The sequence below is a fragment of the Aplidium turbinatum genome, chromosome 8 (assembly GCF_918807975.1).
Source record: "Aplidium turbinatum chromosome 8, kaAplTurb1.1, whole genome shotgun sequence".
Classification (NCBI taxonomy): domain Eukaryota; kingdom Metazoa; phylum Chordata; class Ascidiacea; order Aplousobranchia; family Polyclinidae; genus Aplidium; species Aplidium turbinatum.
The window spans coordinates 9,291,454-9,318,407 of record NC_137479.1 but is presented as its reverse complement, the minus strand read 5'-3'; the positions used below and the strand labels follow the sequence as shown (position 1 = coordinate 9,318,407).

The 26,954-nt window shown below is 38.5% G+C and overlaps 1 protein-coding gene across 1 annotated transcript in view; it reads right to left on the bottom strand.

The window, feature by feature from the left end:
- Positions 1 to 24,290, bottom strand: part of LOC145775987 (uncharacterized) — a 32,938-nt gene extending 8,648 nt beyond the window's left edge. The window contains exons 1-11 of the mRNA XM_082587398.1: positions 23,549 to 24,290; positions 23,101 to 23,236; positions 14,640 to 15,474; positions 14,034 to 14,197; positions 12,428 to 12,524; positions 9,952 to 10,066; positions 9,700 to 9,745; positions 9,434 to 9,589; positions 2,526 to 2,634; positions 2,226 to 2,405; positions 1,924 to 2,139 (exon numbers count right to left, since the gene is read on the bottom strand). Of these exons, the coding sequence (XP_082443524.1) occupies positions 1,924 to 2,139; positions 2,226 to 2,405; positions 2,526 to 2,634; positions 9,434 to 9,589; positions 9,700 to 9,745; positions 9,952 to 10,066; positions 12,428 to 12,524; positions 14,034 to 14,197; positions 14,640 to 15,474; positions 23,101 to 23,236; positions 23,549 to 24,244 (2,750 nt within the window). The 5' untranslated portion in view covers positions 24,245 to 24,290. The remainder of the gene's footprint in view (positions 1 to 1,923; positions 2,140 to 2,225; positions 2,406 to 2,525; positions 2,635 to 9,433; positions 9,590 to 9,699; positions 9,746 to 9,951; positions 10,067 to 12,427; positions 12,525 to 14,033; positions 14,198 to 14,639; positions 15,475 to 23,100; positions 23,237 to 23,548) is intronic.
- Between the last annotated feature and the right edge of the window lie 2,664 nt (positions 24,291 to 26,954).

Sequence of the window (26,954 nt, the reverse complement as noted above, 5' to 3'; positions counted from 1 at the left end):
CACTCAGTTGGTAGCTTCATACAATAACACTGGAAGCGCTGCACAAGTCGTAATCATTAAAGATGTTTGAATTCAAAAAAGGATTTTTGTTTGAACCAAAAAAACAGCGCCTTGACAGAGATGACTGTGATTCGGATTCGAGCTACGACAGTGCCAGCTCCGACAGCAGTCGGATGGAGAATTTGAAATGGTGTAGGTGTGGAAATTGTGCCATCATGCCAACAATGATGGAAAATGAATGTTGCCAGAAGCCAGATAAAAATTTTAATTTTATAAATTTAGAAAAAGAGAAAAAAAGGCTAGTGAGTTTTTTTCTTTAAAAAAATTCTAAATTTATAAAAATTTATTAAGGTGTTGCGACCATGCCATATTTTAAACCGATTGTCCTGCTTTGGTATCATGCACGCTATAACGTCCGCGTTTTGTCGCTTCTACCTTTTTCTTGACCTCTGCTATGTTTGTCATATACTGGTTTTTCGTTGTGATGGTCAGAAATAAAAGCAAACTAAATACGGCCACAAAAATGCGCAGTCTAACGATTGAGTCACTTCGGGTTAGAATTTACTTTAAACGAAAAACACCTCCTAGGGCAGGGGTTCTTAAACTTTTTTTAACGCGGACCCCTTAAAAAAAATTTTGGTTTGCGTGGACCCCCTTTGTGGCCGAGTCCAAGAAACTTTTTTGATCAGCATGAATTGGACATAACGCAATAAAATTAAAATGAATTGGTAACAAAATTTATTTTATGTTTTATTAAATTTAGGAAATAGCGAATGCAGATTGTTTTTCAATATCTTTGAACAAATTTTATTATTGTGAAGAATGCTGCTGTTTGTCTTCAACAAGAACATGAAATTGTGGCTTCGTGTTTGATAGGTCTGGTAGGATAGTTGTTTGAGCTTAATCTTTTTTCTTTTGAAAGATTTATTTCATTTTTGAAATTATAGCCTACACTAAGATTTACATTGGGCCTTCATGGACCCCCTAAAACTAGTCCGCGTACCCCTTGGAGGTCCATGGACCCCAGTTTAAGAACCCCTGTCCTAGGGTATCGAACTCATATCCTTGGTAATATGAGCCAGACAAAGATCGCACGCGCCACCGATTCACTTAGCCAAAACAGTTAAATTTAGAAGTTATATATGCACTTTTTTTCATTTGTTTGTTTTTTACTTTGAAGAGAAGGTGGAAGAAAAATGCGCAGCAACAGCGCGCATACGCAGTGAAAGTGACGTAAAGATTAAAAAAGGCATGAAACGGCTATATCTACGGCACCGTAAGCATAGCCACTTCCGGCCAGAAAATGGTCGCTGCACATACGGCAGTACTTGTTGACTGGTGGGTTTTTGAGTTTCATCGCAGAGATCCATTTCTAAAGCTTGTCTTGATTATTCAGAGGTAAACGATGAAATTGTACCCCTTTCACGTTTCTTCCGTTACTACAACCGGGAGCCATACAAAAAACCATCTCAACGCGTAAAACTCAAGTATAAAATTGTTCTTTGTATATGTAGCCCACTTGTTTATAGTTTATTTGTATGTAAACTAGTGGTTCTGAATTCTGCCTGAACAACCAACTACGTCATCAAAGATTTTGACCAATCAGAATCCTTTAAATCAATATCCCTTTTATTAGATTTTTGAGCTAATGACAAACCCAAAAAAATTTTTATTGTTACAAATCGCTTTTTCTCATGAAGATCTATGAATACAAAAGCTATATATTTTCGTTGCAGTGCACCTTTAAACCAGAATATGCAAAAAAAATATCGTTGTGGTTAAAAAAAAGCTTGAAACTATCATCAGAGGACGAGGTCAACTCATCCAATTTTCGATTAGTTAAATTAGAAAATAATCAAAACTATTTCGAACACTACATAGTTCTGCAAGAAAGAAAATTGAACAAAAGTCGTCCTGCTGTACCTGCCATTGGACCTAGAGTCGTTTGATCCTTTGCTGCCGGCAGAACTGACAACGGAGAAGGGTCCAGTGCTTAGAGGTTGATCACAATGTGAAGAAAGAGGTGATAAAAAGCTCTCATCTGCTCCAGGATCAGAAAACTCTTGTAAAGCTTCGGGAAGAGACAGCATCATGTCATTGTGGACATCACTGAGAAATTTTCCACATTTCGATGCATATCTTGAAAGCATAAATAAAAGCAGTTTTATTAAGTAAAAATGCCTTTTCAAATTACCTCAAAATGTTCTTTCTTGTGGGTGACTTACACATCTGTAACGTCTCTCTGTAGAAGCTCTCTCATTTTTTCAACGCTGTTTGAAAGTGATATCGTGCGAAGTAGCTGCACCATGTCTTCCACTTCTAGGTGAGTGTGCTCAAGAATATCGTCGGAAAACTTCCCTTTACAGCAGAACCACTCCAAACGCAAGAATACTTGAAGCATGCACCTGGACGAAAAAAAGTGCAATTTATGATCGTGGTACTTCAATCAACATGTGGCCACTTCTGATAAGAATTGATTTGCAAACTTGGAGATATAACAAAGCTAACGTTACAGCGTTACTCACTCTGAACATTTTCGTTGCGGCTTCATGTCCTCAGTTCGAAAGTGAGAGGCTGATACAAAGACGCTTTTATTCAACCTTTCTTCTATTTCTTCTACCAACTTGGGAAAATCTGATAAAAAATCACGGAAATCTAACATTAAAGACGTTGCCATTGCAGTAATTGCACGCCAGCTAACATAGCTGTTTCAATTCTTCTACGTTAGCCACGGCTTTAATTGTAATAACACTTTACTAATTTAACCAAATATGTCAACAATACACAACAAAGGCAATGTTGATAAACTTGACTATTACTGATGAATTGAAAAATAGAACACACGCTACTGAGCATGGCCAGAAAAGTATTGCATCAATGGTAAGGATGATGCGATGCATAATAAAGACACCGATACCAAACCCAAAATATCCAACCAGCGACCGTTGCCGTCTGTAACATGCTGTCACAACTACTAAATAAAATGCACTTTTCCTGGGCCGAATAACGCCTTAATCGCTCAGCGCCGTAGTGAGAGCGTCTGACTAACTCCGCCTAAATGTCAGGGACTCAGATTTTAGTTTCAATTCTATCAAAGCAAAATTGAGTGACCTAAAGGTAGAGTGGCCCAAGTCGAAAATCTTCATTTTGAGTAAATCGACTTCAAAGTTAGGCACTTTTTTTACTATGAAGGTGAAGTTGAATCTATCCAGTGAAGTACAGGGAATAATTCATATGACTACAAAAATTTTTTCGGAAAATCGTGTGGTCATATGACGTCACGTTTTTTTTATTTGCTTTTTTTATACTTGGGTCACTCTACTGTTTGCTTTTTTAGCGAAAAAAAGTGACCCAAGTTTACTTGGTTTTGCAAAAATTCATAATTTCCCAACAGTAAAGTGACCCATCTAAAAAAAATTGAATAAAAAAAAAACCAAAATGAATGCATGTTTTAGTGAAATTTTATCTAGTGGATAATTGCAACGCATGTTTTTGGATTGGGGCAGGATAAATTTGACTTATGCTTAATATAATGAATCGTTTGGCAAGCAACTGGTACTAAAAATTTCCGTAAAAACGTTTTTACTTCAAGGTTCAGCATTCTAATCTAACTCATGACATCAACAAAACTCAATAAGCAACCACAGACCATAAATAAAACGGTACACGACATCTGGGCAAAACCCTCTTGGGCGGGACCATGTGGCGACGACTCAAGTGGGCGACGGCCCATGTGGGCGACCGTAGCGAAAGTTTGGCCGTTCGGAACGGTGGTGACCTATATAATTTATTTAGTTGCTTTGCAGCGTCACGGTTTATCATGAAGCTTAATAGAAAATCCTCAGAAAAGAGCCAAACGAAGACCTCCCAAGAGGAATGGCCAAAAAGTGGTTGACGTCAGTTATGAACGCTCCCTAACCGTTATCGAAACTTGTCAGTCGCAATACCGATGCTGATGGTGCATTATGTTGAAACATTTTTTGGTATAAGCGACAGGCAGCAGAATCCTCCGGCAACCACTGCGAAGTTCTGATTCCGTGTGACTTCAAGTCTTCAAATGTAATGACTGTCAGTCACAATGTGTTCTGTAAACTGCTGATGCGCCTACGCAGCGTCTAGAGCATTCGGATTAAAAAATATCAGTTGACGTTCAGTAGCAGAGCACAGCTTGTTGTACTAACCACACGCAAATCAGTAGCTATTACTGCAGTAAATGACTTTATTTTAAGTGCCCACGTTCATTACATTTTAAGACTTGAAGTCACACGGAATCAGAACTTTGCAGTGGTTGCTGGATGATTCTGCTGCCTGTCGCTTATACCAAAAAATGTTTCAACAGAATGCACCATCAGCATCGGTATTGCGGCTGACAAGTTTCGATAACGGTTTGAGAGCGTTCATAACTGACGTCAACCACTTTTTGGCCATTCCTCTTGGGAGGTCTTCGTTTGGCTCTTTTCTGAGGATTTTCTATTAAGCTTCATGATAAACCGTGACGCTGCAAAGCAACTAAATAAATTATATAGGTCACCACCGTTCCGAACGGCCAAACTTTCGCTACGGTCGCCCACATAGGCCGACACACTTATACTGTTCCGAACGGCTAAACTTTCGCTCCCGTCGCCCACTTCGACCGTCGCCCACATGGTCTCGCCCGAGAGGATATCGCCCAGATGTTGTGTACCGAAATAAAATGTTGTAACTTTCATTGCAATCGCGTATACAACAAGTACATGCTTCCGTACATTGCTGAAATAAATATATGGCTGGTGTATATTAAATTGATCTACCGGTACATCGGCTTATAAATATTTGCATGTTTCCGCTTTTCTATTGGTATCCTCAGTAGTGCTAAAAGTAAAGACATATGCTCATTGACGAATGACGATTCACTCTAAAGTTTTCAATGCAAGTGTAAATGGCAATATTTAAAACTCGGTATGGAGTGAAAATGGAAAGCAATATTCCAGCGGTTCAAGGATAAACCCGATAAAAACTTCCCTTGCCCTGTAACCAGATAATAACCACATTAAATTTCAGTATGGGCTGTTGGTATCAGCTATTGTATAATGCGAATAAAGAACCAACAGAGAGATGGGAATTAAGTTTTATTTTGTTAATGTTATGGAATTTATACACTCATAACATTTTATGTTAATGCATGTTGACTGATGATGATATTTTGTCAATCATATTGCTTTATGTATGCTACGACATGCACTGCCTTAGCTTGTTGAAAGTTCAACACGAATCCTGCGCTAAATTGGAAAACTTTTACTATAAATCAGTCTCTAGTTACATTCCCGAATCACCTTCCAAATACTTGTTCCAGATTCTCATTGAGCAAAAGTTTTCTTAGCACACCACCTCATAATCCCAAAAATCTGCAGAAGAGGTTTAGTAGTTGCGATCCCTAAGCCTCACAAGACACCAGAGGACCCAAGGAGTTATCGTCCGATATCCTTCCTCTGTGTTCCATTCAAAAAGTCTGGCTGATCTATGATTTAAACTCAATCATCAACCCGCTCCTTCCAAAAAAGCAAGCTGGGTTTCGGCACGGAAACTCCGCCGTAGATCAGGTTACACTCTTGACCCAAGACATCGATGACTGCTTTGAGGCAAAAAAGAAGGCCGGTGCTGTCTTGCTAGATCTCACAGCTGCCTATGACACCGTATGGCATCGCAGCCTTACTTGCAAGCTGCTTCGCCTGCTTCATAACCGACATATGGTTCGTATGATTATGGAACTTGTCATGAATCGAAGCTTCACCCTCACCACCGGCAACTCACGAGAAGCAGACTGAGACGCCGGAAAAACGGCGTCCCACAGTGATCGGTCCTGGCTTCACGTCTTTTCAACATCCACATTCCACACCCACGACCTGCCAACCACGGTCTCCGCAAAAATACGCTAATGCGGACGACCTGGCAATTCTCCACTCCACAAAGTCGTGGGAAATCTAAAAGACACCTTGAGCCAGGACATGCAAACCCTCTCAGCTTATCTCTAAAACTGGCGACTGTAACTCAGCGAAAGCAAAACTGTGGCAGCAGCTTTCCACCTACACAATCGGGAAGCTGATCGTGAGCTACATGTCCAGAACAATGGAAAATCTCTGTCCTTCTGCCCTGAACCAAAGTACCTTGGGGTGACACTAGACAGATCGCTCACATACCGCCACCATTTGGTGTCACTGCGCAAGAAACTCACATCCCGCGCTGCGCTACTAAGCGCCTGGCAGGCTCCAGCAGGGGGGCGAGGGCTGACACTTTGCCTATAGCAACCTTAGTCCTTGTCTACTCTTCAGCAGAGTACTGTGCACCTGTTTGGTGCCGCAGTGCTCACTGCCATAAACAGCGCCCTGCGCACAGTGACCGGATGCCTGCGCCCCACACCATTGGACAATCTCCCCATTGTTGCTAGCATCCAACCTGCTGAGCTTCGTCGTGAAGAAGCCACTCAGTCGACGGGCACGGGAGCCTAACCATCTTCTCCACCACAAGATCTCTGCTCTCTCAAATGAGCACCCCAGTCAGCTGAAATCAAGACACTCATTTGTGCCAGCCGCCCAACTTTTCATCAACGAAGCTGATGAAGAAAACATCTCTGCGGCTACTTGGGTGGACCATGAATGGAACTCTTAATGGAAGTCAAGTAGGCCTACTACCAGACTCCATTTGTTCATTTCCGACGCCGACGCACGCCCCATTGGCCTGACAATACAAAGACAGGCATGGGTGCGCCTGAACTGTCTTTCTACGGGCGTCGGGATTTTCAGCTCAACCATGCACTAATGGGGAATGGCTTCTTCTCCCTCCTGTGAATGTGGTGCCGAGGAACAGACCGCATCATCAATGACTGTAGTATCATCTTCAAGAGTAGGCTACGTGGTCTTTAATAACACTCAGCAGTTGTCCAGTTGAGATCTTTCCCTTTCCTTCATATACAGTACAACTATGCTTAGGTTCTAATTAGCAGAAACTGTCTACAGCAGGGGTTCCCAGCCTTTTTTACACCGTGGCCCCCTTTAAAAATTTAGCAAAATCAATGGCCCCCCTATTTTTTTCAACTTTTTGAAAAAATTAAGAAACGTCATTTTAATTAAAAAAAACTTGTTTATACAATAACCGGTAGATAGAACGATAAAATGATATAAATACAGCACACAATAAACATTATAGTACATTAATTAGTTAATACATATACCGTACAGTAATGTGATGGTTGAACTTGTTTTTGCTTTGACAATGTCTAAATTGCTGGTTTGGTGGTGAAAAGAGCAAGCCGCGTGTCATATTGAATATCCAAGACACTGCGCTGCTTTGTCTCAAAAGTAACATTGTTGAAAACCCACATTCACAACGATATGTTGATGGGAAAGGCAACAGCAATGTCATGACAATTTCATTCAGCTTAGGGTACGACTTTCTTAGTTTTGCCCAAAATGTGGTTAAACTATCTTTCTCAAAGCTCAATGGGGTTGCCGTTTTTTCTTGCAGCTTCAAGAGTTTGCTTTTAATTTATTTCTTTTGTTATATAGTGTTGGAATGGATTTAGAGATGATAAATTAAGCAAATTATTATTTTTTAAATTTTTCCATCATAGCCCCCTTAAAAAAGGCTCATGACCCACTAGGGGGCCCTGGCCCCCAGGTTGGGAACCCCTGGGTTTCCGACAAGTGTCATTATTACCATACCAACTAAATTTACTAAATTGTGAAAGAGTAGGGGAGACCGGGGCAATATGAACCACAAAAATTCGGGATGCTCTCATTTGCACCCTAATTGATGTAGAGTTATGAAATTTTCAGGTTGCACAGTCTTTAACATTATCTATAACATATCACAAGCACAATTCACTAACTTCTCCAAAATTTGAATTATTACAGTTTTTCATGAAAAAATGGCCTGGGGTATTATGAACCTTGCCGGGGCATTATGCACCAATATAAACAACTTTCCATAAAATGCTTCAAAGCAGTGATTATCAACCCGGAAATTAGTAGAGTGGGGTTAAGAAGATTTTTAGGAACGTTTTGCCTTTCAGGTCTGACTATTTGCATTATTTGAATAGGAAAAGCTGAAGTTGAGGTTCCAATGCAGTCAGCAAGTCTTCACTTGCATAGTAATCTACACAACTGGTCTCCTAACAACAATGGTTGTGTGGTTTGCATGCAAAAACTTAGCAATGGATTCAGACAAAAAACTCATGACCAAACACTGGTAAAGAAAGCTAGCACACAAAATTTATTTTTACATTTTTCAAAGACATGCAGATTATGAAATCACAACAGTTCACTTACCCACATAGGTTAATGTTCGGTTTACTTAATCAGTTAACTTCATGTTCAGTGTTGATGTGGCATTCAAATCGGATTGAGCCAAATGTTCTGGTTGTCTGCTCTGTGTAGGTGGGATAAGGGAGAACCTGCTTGATTTGGCTAGTTTCTACATATTTCACATCACCAGATGGGGGCTTTTTGAAAGTGAATTTTCATGTTTGCGGTAGAAACCATCTGGTTCATAATACCCCGGTTAGAGTGTTCTTATTCAAGCTATTGCCTTACAAAACGAAATCAACATAAAGCTTAAAATCAGTTTGCCTCAGTATACATATAACCTATCCCTGAATAAAAATCTAGATTTCTAGAGTCCCTGTACTAAGCATGCCAGGCCTACCAAAATGGAAAACTGAATTTACTTTTGACCTCTAAAACTACATTTTTCCAGTTCTATTGAGAACAAAGAAGTACTGACCAAAAGTGATGGTACCAAAAAAAGCATGGTGATCTTGTGACTAAAATATGCAAATGAGATCTTAGGATTTCCAACAGTTTTCCAGAAAATGGCCTGGTTCATAATACCCCGTGGTTCGTAATACCCCGGTCTCCCCTATACTGCTATTACAGATGTTGAGCTGTTATTGCTTTTGTAATTTTCTTCACGCCAAGTAAACGTGGGCCACTAATAATATTAGTTAATTTTGATAACAAATACAAACCAAGTAGACTTGAGCCGCTGTTGGATTTGTAATTTTTTTCAGTGATGAACCAAGTTTACTTGGGTCATATTTTTTTCTAACGATAGAATTTCCCAATTTTCCCAAAAAAATTTCGCATCTTTTGTTGTTTCTATGGAAGCAAAAACTCATTTTCGGTCCAAGTTGACTTGGGCCACTCTACCTTTAGGTCACTCAATTGTGGTTTGAATTTGAATCTTAGCAACTTGGTTTTCCATAATCTACACTGGGGTGCATCATTTCCATGTGGAAATTCAATTTGGCAGGTTAAGTTCGGTGGCTCCCATATTTTTTTTGGTTGAATCTGACCTGGAATTGTCACCATTTCTCAATGGCACAAGTAGATTTTCCAAAGTGAGGGGAAAATGATGCACTCCAATGTGCATGTATGCAGTGGGCAGAAAATGTACTTACCTAGATGACCGTTTCTTTCTTTAAAATAAGAAAAAACGGTGGTGATAATAATGCAAGCTGTTTGCTTCGCATGTTCTATGTCAGCGGGAAACTCTTCAAGGCAATTTTCTCTTTCAAGACGAATAAAGTTCTCCACTTCCTCCCAGCTCGTAAAACCTGTTTGTGATACATTACTCTTACAATAACACAACGTAAATTAACGATGAAGCAAAAAGTCAATAGTGGAAAAAATCACAATTATTATTGAATAAAATGTCAAAACTCACCTGAGATTTGCTTTTCCTTCTGACATTGTGGCAAGTGTGAAACATCCTTTACAAAATATAAACTAAGTTATAAAACAAATCAAAACGAATGTCATTATTGTTTTTAGCATGATGTATTCATACAACGAATGCTCTATCGTTGGTAAATACGTCAACAATTGAAGGGTTAAACTATAGAGAATTTAATATGCAATAATGCAAATTTTACGTTTCATTTGTACATACAAAAGAAAATCTAAAAACATACAATACCTCATGATATGTGAGAGGGGAACTTTCTGTTTTGTATAATCTTTGCAACTCAGACATTATTGAGTCTCTGAATTGCAGTTCGTTTGTTAATTGCTCTGTGGGGTTGTTTCTTCCGCTAAAGGAAATATATGTGTATTTACAATATTAATCTTAACAACCTTACTGGGCAACCACAGTGGGAGACAAAGGTTTGTGAATGTGAGAGTTTATTGCCTTCAAGCCTTAAAGCAGCCGGCGGCCATGGCCGTTAAGTAGTGCTTGAATGACCGCCGGTGCTACCTCCTCAGTCGGCCAATTCGGCCGCCGGTTTCTTCTAGCTAATTATTTAATTTCGCAATAGAATGATCGTGGATTAACTGTCGAAAATATGTATTATCAAAGAGTGACGCAGAATTAGGTCACCGCGTCATAATCACCACTGTTGTATTATGCGGAAACATTTGCAATTGCAATTGCATGAATATTTGCTATTGTGGTTGACGTTGTAACTGAAGGAGTGAGGGAGGGCTTATTGAGTGAAATTTTGTATGCAGACGACCTGGTCTTGACAAGTAATAGTATGGAGGGACTGGAGAGAAAGTTTGAGAAATGGAAAGAAGCATTTGAAACCAAGGGTATGAAGGTGAATCTTGAAAAAACAAAAGTGATGGTGAGTGGAGCAGAAGGAACAGTTGTTGAGAGCAAAGTAGATCCCTGTGGAATATGTGGCAAGAGAGTGATGAGAAATTCAATGCAATGCAAGGAATGTGGAAAGTGGGTACATGCAAGATGTGGTAATGTCAAGAGAGCCGCAACAAGATTGGCGAAGTGTTTTGTTTGTGGGAAATGCAGTAAAGGAAGGAATGAAGTGGAAGGCCATGATGATGAGTTCTGCCATGGCATCGAAACAGTGACAGACTTCTGTTATCTGGGTGATCGGATAGATGGAAGTGGTGGATGTGAAGCAGCGGTGACAACAAGGGCAAGATTGGGCTGGGCAAAGTTCAGGGAATGTGGGGAAATGTTGTATAGCAGAAAATTTTCACTAAGGATGAAAGGAAAAGTATATCGGAGCTGTGTGCGGCCTGCAATGCTATATGGTAGCGAGACATGGGTATTGAGAGAGAGTGAACTGGCAATCCTGAGAAGAACGGAAAGGTCAATGGTGAGAGCAATGTGTGGGGTGAAAACGAGAAGGGAAAAAAGGACTGAAGAATTGTTGGATATGCTAGAGATGAGAGAGACCATAGACCAAATGGCAAGAGCAAATGGAGTAAGATGGTATGGACATGTGATAAGGAGGGAAGAAGGAAGTTTTCTTAGAAAGGCACTAGATCTAAAGGTGGATGGGAAGAGGAAACGCGGTAGTCCAAGAAGAACGTGAAAACAACAAGTGAAGGATGAATTTAAAAAAGTCGGACTGAAGGAGGAAGATGCAAGGGACAGGGTGAAATGGAGAAAAGGGATAAAAACAATTGCTGCGCGGAAACAATCGGCCACCCCCACTAGTGGGGAACAAACCGACGATGGATTATGATGATGATGATGGAAAATATCCAGCTGTGATCACCCAAGTCACGTTTATTTTAACAAAGTGTTAATCCGAAGTGCTAATTTACATCGGCTGCCAATATTGTCGTTTTTATGTCGATTCAATGTTGTCGGACATTGAATCGTTATTAAAAAGGAGAACTACCCAGACAACAAGACTCGTCATTTTTACCCTGATTTAACAACTGCAAACGTAAAATCAATGTAAAAATGATGGATTTTGTTGTCTGGGTGGGTTAGTTGACATCCAAGAGGAAAACACGTGTCTTCAGAGTTGAGAAATGTTTCCGTTGTGGGTTAGTGACTTCACACCCTCAATGGTGACATCATAACGGTATACTCGTAAATGACCAAGTTTTATGAAAAGTGGTATGCAGTTGAAACAATTTAGTGTCGTTAGTTGGTTCCGCAATACCGGATTACAGTCCCGATAAAGCAGTTATTGCGTGGTACAACGATTCTATAGCAGGACGTCGCCCAGACTTCAGCAACACTAAGTGATCATTTTGGCATTGTTGCAAGTTTAATTCTATTTACTTGTGCTGTCGTTATTTGTATTTTGGCCTCCAAGCACGCAGATTTGGCCGCCGAGAAGGAGCTCTCGGTAGGCCACGATGGCTGCCGGAAAAAAACACGAGTTTTAAGGCCTGGTCTTAATGCGCAACATGCAAAAATAAATCCTTAATTTGTGTATTAAAGTAAGATTTGTTAAATGTTGTTTCAACAGAAAGAAATTACTTTCAACAATTTATTTAAATAGAATATTTCAACTTTTTACCTTTTAACTAAAAAGTGCCAACAAAATTTTAACGAACAATGCACAAATGTATCAAACTTAACATAAAAATAAGCGTCACAATACAATCATTTGCGTACAATTAGCAGAGCCCTATGCTACAATTTTTACGTTAACCAATGGTTGGTACTTTTACTCTATTAGGCCTACCTGTTAACTCTATGGCAAAACTTTTGAAACTCAGCAGATGGAGAGGCAGCATTGTACCATGGTTCAAGCATACAGGACTGGAAGTTTTTAGGATGATCTAGAAATAGATAAAAAATTACCAGTTTTTTATTACCGTACTTTAACAGATATGCAAAAAAGAAATAAACTTTTATTCATATCTTTGCTATTAAATTTTTTTATGTATGAACACAAGAATAATACGTAAATCTATTTGGTATTTTCCCTACCTATCTTAAATAAAATAGTTCAAAGGACAGAAAGTCTTTGGCATGAGCCAAAAGATGGGAGCAAGTCTTTTAGGCGCCGGTCAAATAGGCGCGCACACTGTGGCGTCTGCATATTTAGGTGCGGAGCACTGTGGCGCCCGTTCATTTAGGTGCTATTCCTAGTAAAGTCTGCAGATTGTATGAGCTTGGCAGGTAGGGCAATGCTTTTCACACAAAATGTTATATTGAACAGAAAAATATGTTGTTTTGTTAATGCGCGTGCATTTATTTGTTGTTAGTCATGGCTTCAGTGAGTGAAGCTGCTTTATCCGGCAATGCTTTTTACACAAAATGTTGTATTGAACAGAAAAATATGTCATGGCTTCAGTGAGTGAATCTGCTTAAACCGGCATTGAACAGAAAAATATTGTTTTTTTAATGCGCGTGTTCGGCATTTATTTGCTGTTAGTCAGCTGTTATTTCCGAACATGACTGAGTTCACTTTTAGTTATACTGTATAAGTCAAATAATAACTACACTACATCAGAAAAAAGTATACCGTAGCTTATATTCAAGCAGGTGGTAGGCTTGAGTGAAGAGTCACTTAGTTTCCCGTCAAAACCCTGACTAGGTTTTGCCAAAGCTGAGCTGATACAATTCGCAGACTTTACAAGGAATAGCACCTAAATGAACAGGCGCCACAGTGCTCAGCACCTAAATATCCTGACGCCACAGTGTGCGCGCCTATTTGACGGGCACCTAACTGTCTGCGCCTAAAAGACGGGGACCCCAAAAGACCGATGTACCAAATCTGCTATCTCAAGTGTAGGATTGTAGGTATCATAAACTACATACAACCCAACAATCTAGCCAATTGCCATGCTGTATCGTCGCCACAATTTTACGGTGCACGGTCGTTTGGTCGACAGACATTTGGTCGACAGGACGTTTGGTCGACAGGACGTTTGGTCGACAGGACGTTAGGTCGACAGAACGATTTATTTTAGGGTTAGGGTTAGAGTCAGGGTTAGATTTGGGTTATGGTTAGTTAACTAACCCTAACCCTAAAATAAATCGTTCTGTCGACCTAACGTCCTGTCGACCAAACGTCCTGTCGACCAAATGTCTGTCGACCAAACGTCCTGTCGACCAAATGACCGGGTACCAATTTTACAACATAGCCGACTTAGTAGACCTAGCATAACACTACACAACACTGTGTAATGTTTTACTGGTTGAGGACTTTAATTTTTAATAATTTAGAATTAAACTTAAAATGTCATAGCAAAATAAATGGTCATCGTAAGTCTAGCTCAGGAACATGAGGGATTTGTGTGATACACCACAAAACCTATAATAAACAAACGCCATGAACAAACCTGTAGTGATAGACGGTACGCTAGTTTTCTCATTTTGACAAAATCCTTCGTCGAGATAGTTGGAAACGGTGTGCTCCACAAAACTTCGAATTTCTTTGTTTTTAGACTTTTTCCCATCATGACAAACTCCAAGTAATCTTATGATGCTTCGCTTGTTTTTATCACTTTAACAACATAAATATAACATTTAGACAATAAATGTGTAATATAACAAGTGTTATTCTTATGTTTTTCAGTCTAAATAACTATGGAATAGCCCGTTTCGGTGAGTCCGATTCGGTGAGTCCAATCCATATTTGGTGTTTTTTTAATTTTTTTTTTTAAATTATCGGGTACCGTAGCCTAATTATCATTGCCGTTTTAGGGTTAGGGGTTAGAGGTTAGGAACTCACCGAATAGTAGCAGAACCAAATAACTAGCCCCATATTTTTTCACACATCAGTAGCTACACACAAATGTACTTTCTAGAATGTTACGTCAAAACTCAACAATCTACAAATCATTCTAGATTTTACTCAAACAGAGTGAAACTCACAAAAACTAACACCTTAACTTATGTTTATTATACGGCTTTATTGTGTTTTAAAATAAATAAAAGACGAATACCTTTGCCATGAAAGAGATCCACATTTGTCACTTAGTGGCTGAAAAGTCCCATAGTGATGAAATAAAACACAAGACGAAAATGTGGATGTTGAATCATCACAAAATTTACACTTTCTTTCCATGAGAAGTACACTGTTACTTTTGCGAAGGTAAGAAAATAAATCCATGAATCCAATAGAGTCTTCTTCAGCAATACACAAGCTAGGGTCATTTAAATGAGTATGGGAAAGATCAGACTGTGAAATTTCTCCAAGGACTTTTAATTGAATTAAGTTATTTTGTAGCTCGCCAGATGAGTCCTGTTCATCAGTAGCTTCGGTTATTGCATTAACACTGCTAGACAGAGATGAACTTCCAGACAGTTTTGAAGAATCGGCAGTTGGAATGCACTTATCATGATTATTCAACCAATTTGTAAGATTTTGGATAGTGGTGTTTTCGAGACCAGGAGTATTCGAAAGTGCTTCTGCTGTTGCAGACAGGTGTCCGTGTAGAATACCTGGACTTTTCAGTTCTTGAATTTTCACAGAAATAACTTTTTTGACGTTTCCAGCACTAAAAGCTTGAGGCAGTGTTATCTCACCAGGAAACAAATTGCTGCTGCTCACAAGTGACGAACCTTTATTGCGAAAATAATTCATGACCATAGTGGCTGGAAATGGACATGAGGCGTTATCACAAGTAGTACTCAGTTCAGGAATGCTGATATCATCTTCAAACACAGCATCAGAACCAACAGTATCATTTAATCTCTCCCGCATGTCAATGGTGTGAGATGGACAAGAATCCTTCATACTACTGTGGGATTCATTTTCTTTTGAAGTCTCCACAAAAGCTGGAAACATAGAAGGCAATTGCAGAACTTTTCAGGACAGTAAAATATAAGTTGTCTTATATTCCTTTAGGTATGAAATACCAGCAAGTGCATTACAAGTTACAATGTCACTATTCTTACATAATAATTTGAAATAACTGCTAGCCAGGGCTGTGGAGTTGGACGAAAAATATATCACTCCAACTGCTCGGTTTATAACTGACCAACCGAAATCTTTCCGCCTCAAAGTCTTGTGGAATCGACAGAAAAAATATCCGACTCTTCGATGTATACCTGGCTGACTCCAGACAAGCTAAAATCCTTCCAATTAGACAGCCTGCTAGTTGCTTTGAAAAGTTAAGCTCAGGGCTGCGATTTTTTCTTTGTTGTCGAACGACCAAAAATTCTGCGTTTGTTTGTCAAATAGTAATATGACGTCACAAGAGTCAGATAAAGCGTTTGCCGCGAATTACCGCACAAGTTGTGTGGATGTACGTCAGAGTCACTTACTTAAGTTTTTAATCACACGCTGATTGAGTGATTGCAAAGGAGTATCAAGCGCTAAGTTGTGTACCTGCCGGACGTGTATATTATTGTTTTGCTCGGGGAAGAGAACTGTTGTAAACGCAAAACTGAAGATCGCAAAAATAAAAAGCCCTTTGGCTATCGTCGTCGGCATTTAGCTCGTGTCCGAGCATTGGTTTCGTCTTCAAATCAAATTTGGCTTCGGATGGTATGTGGCTTTGGAGGCCCAGTCTATGATGGAAATGACGTGGGCAAAAGCCATATTGTATGGAGGGTGGGGGACGTGGTAGTTTTAGCTTTTCTTTTCTAGTGTTTCGTTTTTGTTGGGCTTTTTGTATCCTGTTTTTTTTTTTTCGAAAATTTCCGTGCCTTCCCTAGTTATTTTTCTCCAGAGTAATCTGCCACTAGCAAGTTGTTCCCATGAATCCAGATCAATGTTTGCATGGCTGAGGGAGACTTTCAGCTGATCTTTGTATCTCATTTTTGGTCTTCCAGAGGGTCTTTTCCCTGTCTCTTGTTCACCATAAGTCATTATTCGAGGAAGCCTCATTGGGTCCATTTGCATGACATGTCCTGTCCAGCGAAGGCAGAGTTGCAATATGGTGGTTTCTGATTCCTGATTCGCTGCCTGATTCCTGATGAGCTTGAACATCTAGTGAAGCCGTGCTATCGCCAGGGCCTGACCTTATATTTGCAGATGGAAGCTCACCGACCGAACTTGAACTGCTTATTGGTTGTGCTTGGGCAAACTCAGAAACGTTATCACTGTCTCGTCGAGAAAAGAATGTATCGATGTGTTGTTCCTTATACACTTGAACGGGTTTATCTATAAAATTTTATTGTAGAAAAGTGAAAACGTAGTAGGCGCATTTTATTAAGCATGCTTTTGCTTACCACTATTAAATTAAAGATGTTCAAAATTGAGAGTGCTTTGCGACGTTAGGCTACTAAACGCTATCAGCCGGAAGTTTACCTGAATGATAAGTTCCAAAGTGACGTGGCAATGCTTCTCTCGATAGCTCCTTCGAACAGATCCCGCACTTCACTGGCTGTTTGCTGAATCTTAACCGCTTCTCGGTAAGACCGACCGAAGCTTTTGCCATCCGTGTTGTCGGAGGATTCTTTCGTTTTTTAGTCATTATAGGATACTGACTAACTGAAGACTATCCTATCTGTAGTTGGGCAAAGCTATGCTGTTCTTACAACTTGCCTATTACTTTGCCTTGTCTACTCCCAGTGACTACCTACTATTCTTCTAGAAGCGAACTCTTATATATAGCGACCTTTCTTATCTGTGTTTCTGATTCTGAACATCTGGTCGGAAACTAGGCTATTTTCTTGATGTAAAAAACTTGCGTAATAAATACGGTAAGCTTTATTGTGTTCTTTTATTGTGTGCTTCTGCGATTATTTTCTCTTGTATCAATCACCTGCTTTAAGTTATATAACGGAAAGGAAATCTTAAATTTGTTTTCGTCATCATGCACTGGCTACATAAATCCATCATTGTTAAATCTTTCAAAGGATGGCATCTCGCCTGGTGCGAGACAAATTTCCTGCAGATGTCCAGACTTTCCAGCCAGCAAACTTGTTTATACATGTCATGCATTGTAATTCAACGTCTGTAGACGTTGAATCAATGTAAAAACGACGAGTTTTGCTAGCTGGGTTGTGTGCTTTTGTGAATGTGCAAAATCGCCCATTACGTAATCACAGAAACTCTTTTAGTGGAAGAAAGTCGAGTTGCAACCGTGTTTATCTGTCTACTATTCTTTATTCACATTGCAAAACATTTCTGCAATCTTGGAACAACAAGTGCAAAAGTCAGACATAAATACAAACTTGCAAACACGTTGACAACTAAAAGTAGCCTACTTCGGTTATTTTATCTATAAAAGAAACCCGTTGTGTCGAATAGCACAAAACGTGTATGGCGAAATGTTTGATGACAGGCGTTAGAACTTCAATCAAAGCATTTTCCCGCAGTATTCAAAATGTTCTGAAAGAGAACTCCTTTTTAGAGTTGTAAATGCCAAAAAAACGAACCGTTTTTTGTTTTTTTTCATATTTTTCTGGAAAAGTTGCAAATTTTTTACAATTTGCAGTTTAGTTTCATTACAGTGCTCTTGAAAAACGTTAAACTAGTAAAAATGGTTTTCTGGTTGTGCTAAAATTCCTAAGTGTTTGTGCTTGGCAGCAGCATAGCCTATGTTTTTTGCATAGTCCTATGTTGTTTCGCTTTCTTCTTCATTCTCAGGCATGTTTGTGGCAGTAGACCTGACAAACATTGAATTAATGCAATTTGATACATGACATAATGTAGATGTGTTAATTTCTTTTTTCTTTTATGGAAGAGAAAGGTTCTCTATGGTTTTTTCTATTTCTCTATGGTTCAACAAAGCAAACTCTCTACCAAAGCTTTTATGGAAGTTAGCCTACGATGTTAGTAGGACTATACCAGGACTGGTTATTCTTGTACACACTCAATGAGTTGACGAAATTTTAGCAAAAACAAGATGGCAGTATTCAGAACACACATTACCTTGTTTGTGGTAATTTACTAATGCAAGCTATTGCTTGTTTAAACATGTTTTTTAACTGATAGCTTAACAACGATGTATATATATGCTTTATAAATGTTGAAACAGAAGTATTCTTTTCGTGTGTTGTAACTTGTAAGGTCTTAGACAGTATAGACACTTTGTCATTGATGCTTCTTGCAGATCATTTGTGACATAATGCAAGAGATCTTATCACTGATATTTTTAGCTGTCAAAAGTAAGTGCATTTGTCAGAAAAGGTTTAATGTTCCTTTCAAATGCCCACCACCCATGTTGACTATTGCTAGTAACTACCAACCCTGAATGCAGAAATTTTCCCTTTAAAGTGGAGTTTTTCAGCACTGCTCAGTGTGCACATAGTGAATAAATGCTTCATAATACTTTTCCTGACAAATATAAAGTTTTACCCATATTCCCGCAATGCAGGATAAAAATACAAAACAAACATCAAAGATGAAAACTTATTTTATTTGGGAACTAAGCCAACTACTTTTTGAGATAAGAAATTGACCTCTTGTCGTTATGCACCAAAAAAAACATGATGCATAACTTTAAATTTTTTTTTATTGGGTAGAGCAGGGGTGTGCAACCTTTATTACAGCAGGGCCAGATATAAATATCTGGATGAAACCGCGGGCCTCATGTTTATTTAACATATGTTTTCTAGTAGTTGCAGGAACAAAAGTTTTTTTTTTTGTTATATATTCATGTTATTCTTATGGCATTATTAGGGGTTATCTCCTTCCAAAAATAATAAGTTAACACGCATAAATGCATTTCTGAAGAAAACTGCTATTCAAATTTATTGTCACACCGTCTTTAAACGAGTTCAGTGAAAAATTGCAGCTGGCTTTTTTTCAATTTACTTTAATGGAAGTGCTCGCAATTTGAAGTCCATTTTCCAAGTGTTCGTCTGTCAGAACCAATCAATGTTGAGATTTTGCGACGCCCATTTTAGAAAAAAAATTCTTCGCACAAATACGTTGAGCCGTTTTTGAAGTCATGAACTTTTTCAAATGCGGAAAGTCATCTTGGTTGAGATGTTTTCGGTAAAAATCACCAAGATTCATTTCTAAATACTTTGCTTTCAAACCCATTTTCTCTTAAAGATCAATCAGTTCAAGTTGGATATCAGCTGGTGCTTTGTTAATGTCGTCTGTGTTAAATGGCGAAGAGAATAATTATATCAAACAAATGTTCATCAGATTTGAAGTCCTTGAAACGAGCCAAAAAATCATAGCCCATATAATAATTTTTCAAGTTGGTCTGCAAATTCAGTTTTCTTCTCAAGATGCATCCATTGTCTTTCAACGTTGGAAAGTGGAAAAGATGTCCTGTCTGTATGTAGGCTTTCTAAAGTTGTAATTTGTTCATAAAGCCTTTAATGTGACCATTCATTTTATTCGCATACTGATTTTTTCGCTGCAATCCTGTATTGAGATCATTCAGGTGCGTAGTTATATCAACCAAGAAAGCTAGATCGCATATCCAATTTTTGTCTTCCATTTCAGTTATTGGGTGTCCTTTAAGTCAAAATTCACGACTTCTTTCCGCAGTTCGTAATATCGTCGCAACATGCAGCCCTTGCTTAATCAACGCACCTCGAAAAGTAGCCTACAGTAGATCTTTAGCCTGTGTGCCTTATTGAGATCATCCAGAAACTTTTGAAACTGACGATGGTTGAGCCCTCGTGCTGGAATGAAATTTACTGCCTTAATAACCCGGATCAAGACGTATTTGAACTTCAAAGATTTTGTGCACAGGTTTTGCTGGTGAATGATAAAATGAAAAATTGCTATGTCATCATCGATTTTTCTCTCCCCTCAAGGCAGACTTCAAGAGACTTTTGAATCCAATGCCAGTTCCGGACATGGATCGAGCACCGTCAGTTGCAATTCCGCATAAGCTGGACAAGTCCAGTTCGAACTTGTCAAAAGCATCAGTTACTTCAGTAAAGATGTCAGCCCCAGTTGTCGTGTCCTTCATTGACTGTAGTGACAGAAGCTCTTCCGTTTCGTTCATGTTTTTGTCCACTCGTTCTACAAATATGGCCAACTGTGTTGTGTCCTTCTGGTCCATACTTTCATCGATCGCAAAACTCCATGGAACAAAGTTCTTTACCTTATCCCTGAGAGTGTCACAAATATCACAAACAAGGTCATCGATACGCCTCGCTATCATCCACCGTGACAGACTTATTTTCTCGAACTCACTCTACATTTTAGGGCACATTTCTTCTGCGACATCGATGAAACACTGCTTCACAAAATTACCGCCAGAATACAGTTTCAAAGTTTGAGCTATTCTCTGTGCAATTCTGTGCCTCTGATCTACTGACGTTCCAAATAATTAAATATAATCGGATTAGCGCCTAGCGGTGGCCGGTGGGAGATTTCTAAAATGGTTAATAGAAGGTGCGAAATGTACAATAATCCACTCTACAATGAATTGTTCGCACGTACTAGACTAAATTAAATTATAAACACGTTGCGCGGGCCGCACAATTTTTCTTCGCGGGCCGCACGTTGCACACCCCTGGGATAGAGGAAAGATTGACGAAAAGTTTGGCAAAAACAGAAAGTGCTAAAGTCTCAAAGTCCTGCAAACTAGTTCGAATTGGATGGATTAAGTGCAACCATACTTCTTTTAAACATGTCTATGACAGCACAATGGTGTGAATAAGGGAAAACAAACATGACTATGACATCACAAAGGAGTATTGAACCTCTTCAGGGAAAATAAAAAACATCAAAATGTTTCCATCTTTCACTACATTTAAATGTGATTTGGGCTAAAACTTGGGACTTTAGCACTACACTGCTTTTGTCGAACTTTTCATCAATCTTTCCTCTAACCAATAATTTATTTTTTAAAGTTACGCATCATGGTTTTATCGGTGCGTTACGACAAAAGGTTAATTTCTTTTTATCTCAACAAGTATACTTAGCCAAAACTTGTTTTAATGTTCATAAACAGATAGCCCACCCAGAAAACATGGGGGTAGAGCTAAAAATTATAATATCCAAATATGTTGAGCGGTTCTTGAGACATTGCCGTTTTTCTATTGCTCCTTATCTATGAGGCCACCTAGTGGCTAAGGTTATTTCACTTATAACTCGAGAACCGCTTGTGTGGTTTTCATCAAGTTTGCACCAAATGCACATCAACTGGAACAACTCTTGACGTTGTACTGGAAAAGGTGTGATGTGCTGGTCAAAAGTGCCTTTGTGAAGCAGAGAAACAGGACACTGACCACCTAGTCCAATTAACCAAAATGCCAGGTGGCTTCGAAGCTGTACACGAGTGTGGTACTGCATTTAACAACTGGCTGAACCAAATTACAGCCAATACTTTAGATGTGCCAACCATAGGACACTGTTACTACTATTTGAGACGATGAGAAATTTTTATGGCTCGTGTGGTAAGACTTGAGATTACAAAATTGCAATGAAACAATATATATATACCAGACATAATAGTCTGATTTGAAATAAGTTATATATGTATACATATACGAGTTATTAGACTGTTTCTTTGTTGAAAGAGACGCTATTGCAATGAGTTTACCCTAATTGCTGCATATTGTGACATTTAATGTCAAAATAGGTAAAAAAAACAAAAAAACGAATAAAAAACAAAAAAACGAATAAAAAACAAAAAAACGATAAAAAACAAAAAAAACGAGCTCGTTTTTTTTTAAAACAAAAAAAAAACGTTTTTTTACATCTCTACTCCTTTCCAAAAAAATAGCGGCTTTTTTCATCTGTATTTCTGAACATCTGGTCGGAAACTAGGCTGTTTTCTACATGAGAAAAACCTTCATAGCAAGTATCCAACAGTCATTTTACCAGAGCAATATTGTTAATTGGCTCCAACGGCAAAATACAAACTGGCATAGACGTTGACAACTCAACGTAGCCTAGGTTATTTCATCTATAAAAGAAACCCGTTGTGTCGAATAGCGTGAAACGTGTGTTGCGAAATGTTTGATGCCAGGCGTTGGAACTTCGATCAAAGCATTTTCCCGCAGTGTTCAAAATGGCGGCGCTGACGCCTCGGGAGTTTCTCGTGTGAAGCAGTCGCTTTTAGACCTTGCTTTGAAGTACCTGGCGCAATTGTTCCTCGACCTGACGACGTTTAGTCCTCTCTTAGTTTTTTTTCCTTTTTTTTTTCGCAAGACACGGCGTTTGTCGAATAGTGATGACGCGTGTCGAGTGACTTCGTCACCGAAAAAGACAGAAATCGCAGCCCTCGTTAAGCTTACTCCAGAAATTCAGCAAAATGACAATTTCATTTATATATATATATACAATAATATACAAAACAAACTTTTCGAAAGGAAGATGCTGTGACAAAAAAAAAACATACAAGTTTAGCATGAACTCAAAATTTTTACCAACTGAGGTCTTCAATTGTCTACATAAAACATCATGTATATATATATAAAGAGAGATGTCAAACATAAAAATGACATAATTGTTCTTCATAATCACACAAAAATTGAAAAAAAAACTTATAGCATTCAGCAACACAAGTATAAAAACTTTGTAAAATTACATACTTTTGTGACTTTCAATAAATGAATTTGATTTGTTGTCATCACTCAGATTAATCCCCATTAAAGAAACAGGAATGACACAGCCATGGTTAGACTTCATGAAACTCTCCATCAACTTTAATCCATCGTTATTTTCCCTCTGAATATAAAAATAAATTTAACGATTTACATACACACAGCACAGCAGTTATTATATATAGTTAAATTTTTTAATTAATCAATAATCATAAATACTATTAATACCACAAAAAGTGCTCAATGCCAAGCACATAAGCCAAGCAGAGCAAAGAATTACTGCAAGATTTAGCAGCTTGATTAGGAGTCCTTGTGAAGCTGTTAACACAACAGCATTTATTCATACAATTACAACATTTTCAGTGCAATATGTGGTGAAAATTTAAAAAATTTGGAAGACATTGCATATACTTTTCATTTTAAAAACTATGATCACCTCCCCAAAAGCTTTCTCGGTGTCCAGCCAAAATAATTTAATCCCATGTTTATGTTTGAAATGTTGTTCTAAATGTTTTGGCATCAAAATGCTTTCCACTTCATCAGTTGTCTGAACTTTCCATTCAAAATATCCACTCAATTCTTCCTGAGATCTTGGCAAAGGACCCACAACAAAAACGTAATTCTGGTTGCAATTTTGTTGTGAGAAAGCTTTGACCGAAGTAGACCGGCATTTTATTGATGCTTCACTGCGTATGGTTCGTTTTCGTCTTTGTTTAACAGGAGAAGTGATTTCATGCTGCTCCCATTGAAAATCATGCATTATTGTCATCAAACTCTGCACTAATATATGAGAATTCCATTCAGCACTTTCTTTATTTTCATCGGTTCTGTGCATTTCTTCTTGAAACATTTTAAGGTTTCTGATATCAAGATGTTTGAAATTGCAAGCTGAGTGGATCCTGATGTTGGTTTTGTTTGTAAACTTGTGCCCCCATTTTAAATTATTTTCAGACTTGGCTAAGTCTCCTTTCTTTAAATCCCACTTCAAATTGTTTGAGACATTGTTGTTAAAATAGGTGAGCACCCTGGCCACAGAACTGAAAACTACATTTTGAAAATTCTTTGTGTTTTCTGTTGATGTTTTAAGATTTGGGTGGACGAGAAAAACTACTTGACTTCCATTACCAGACATTGGTGCTAACAGTAGGATGATGATTTAAACAAGATTAAGAGCTTAAAGTGTATATACAAAACTAGATCAAACCTGTTAAAAAACTAAAAGTTTATGTATATGTGCAAAATAGGACTGTCTCAGTTAAAAAATGTATATATATATATAATTAAAATATTTCTCTTTGATACAAAATATCTAGTCTACGTCAAGTGATTTCATATTCTGAAAAATCAAATAGGCTAGTCTATTTCAAACAATAAAAATCTTCCTGTTTTATAAATAACTACACCAGCAACCAGTCACCAATTGTTTCAACTTTGCTCAGCCGAATCAGAAGTCTATAGGTCAAAAGTTTGGTTAACAGAAAAAATGGCACATGTAAAAACGACACAGGAAATATTGGCACAAAAGAAAATGAGGAAAAAAGGCACAATGACATTTCCTTGCTGAATTTGGAGTTTATACTTTTCAAGATTTTTTTCTATCATCAAGATGCAGCAATTGATAATTTAAGTTATTCAAAATTCTATTTTATTGGCATGGATTGACACCTAGGGCAAGTATGGTCAAGCCTCTTTGTCGTAAAAAATATTGAAGTTCAGGAGTAGCCACAGGGAATTCACAACAAACTTCATTTTGTCGAAAAAAAATCCTTTACATTTTGTAGTGGCACCAAAGTAACAAAAATTGCATCAAAATAAGACAAAAGTTCTTTTTGCTTTTGAATTAATTCCCAACTATGAAGGCTACAGTTTAGGCCTCTAAGCATGGCCGCCGAGAAGTCATTAAATAGCCTCCAAAACCACTGTGCCGATAGGCTATGATTAGTCGCCAGTTTTCACAAGCCAACATTTCTCTACTCGTATTTGTATTTTAAGCTTTTTTCTCCACTTGCGCTTGTACGTGAAACTTTTTCTGGTCGGTTGGTCTTGAAGCTTTATCCTCAGACTGACAAAGCCTTGATAGATTATTCATGGTAGTTTTGCATACTTGTAGAGGCTTTTGACGCAGGGCCAGTTACCGAGATTTGCAACTGGTACCGGTAAGTAACATCAAAAGCTATGCTGCAGTGGACAAAAGTATCAGTGTTGCTACTTTAAAAGCTTTAGGTAAGCACACATGGTATGTAACTGGGGAGCTGATCCCCTTAGCTCTATGGGACAAACAAGTCACTACATGGATGAAAAGGACGGAATGGCCCATTTCGGTGAGTCCGATTTGGTGAGTCCAATCTCTTAACGGGGATTTTTTCAATTTTTTTTTATATTATTGGGTACTGTAGCCTAATTATCATTGCCGTTTTAGGGTTAGGGGTTAAGGAACTCACCGAATCAGACTCACCAAATCGGACTCACCGAATCGGACTCACCGAATAGTAGCAGACCCTGAAAAGGAAGCCTTGGCTAGAACTCTGCTGTGTTTAAAATTAAATGCAAGTTTCGATGGCACCTTACAAACAGGTTTAGTAATGGATACGGAAAGCCAGAGCTGCCAGACATTTTTAATGATAACTCATTGTCATTGTGCTCCTATGCAAATGCCAACAGCAAAATGATTTTTGAACTTTTGAACATTTCAACAACTTTTCTTGCCAAACACCCGAAAGAGTGAGAAATGGTTGATGATGGCTATGCTTCTGCTAATGGTATCATAAGTGCACTCAGAGTCTGCAATCAGGGGCGCAACTAGGGGGGCTGTCTAGTCGGCATGACAGCCCCCTTTAAGATTTGCAACTTCAAGAAGAGAAACGACTAACTAGACTGAGACTTACGTACTACTTAACGTGTGTCAGTTCAAGCTACGTTCCATGCATACCAAACTTGTTTCACGCTCAAGTCGCATAAATCGCAATACAAAATATTAACAGACCGTCATTTATTCACGCAATATGATGTCATAAAAACAAAATGGCTGACTTTCCAGGGTAGTAAAACTTGAAGTGCGGGAAACCGGTTCAGCTTTACGCTTACAACGGCATGAAAAAGAAGCTTTACAAAGCATGAAACGGCATGAAAAAGAAGCTTTACAAAGCCATCATTTTAACAAGTTCTCATTCTCAAGTTCAATCGTTTTCTTCTTCTTGCCTTTGTTCTCTCAAAATAACACACGCGCGCACACACACATAAGGGACCTCTGTTTAATCACATGCAGAAACAGATTGGCATGCACGACAGTGACGACACACGTGACTTGCAGGCGTTTTGCGGATCGGCGGAGCATTTTTTCCATTTTTTTTTATATATGTATTTTTTTTCCTTTCTCCGTATTATTTCTGAAGCCAATTACCCGATAAAAAAGGGGTTTTTAGATTCGATTCTGAATGGATTCGAATCTTAAGGATCTGAAATTCTTCTTTGGGCATCCCTACTTAGGATGCAACCTTATTAACGCACAAAACGAAACTGCAGCTGGCTTTAGGCTAGTCTGATTTGTAATCTTCGTATGGTCGCAACTTCACACATTCTTAAACCAATTTTATAATTTTAGTATCAAAAAGACGGCAATTAAATTTTCTTTACAATCTTGTCAAACTTGACGTGTATCCAGGCCCTAAGCTTGTGTGGACTACTTTCTAAAATGTGGGCCTGGAGAGCAAACAATTTGCTACCTACTTTCGAAAGCGTTGGAAACCTTTTTTGAGAGTGAGTAGCAAGCGCAGACAGAGCGAAAAAGGTCGCTTCGCACGTCACAGAATTGGATCATTGCGCTGTCAATTTACACTAGGCTA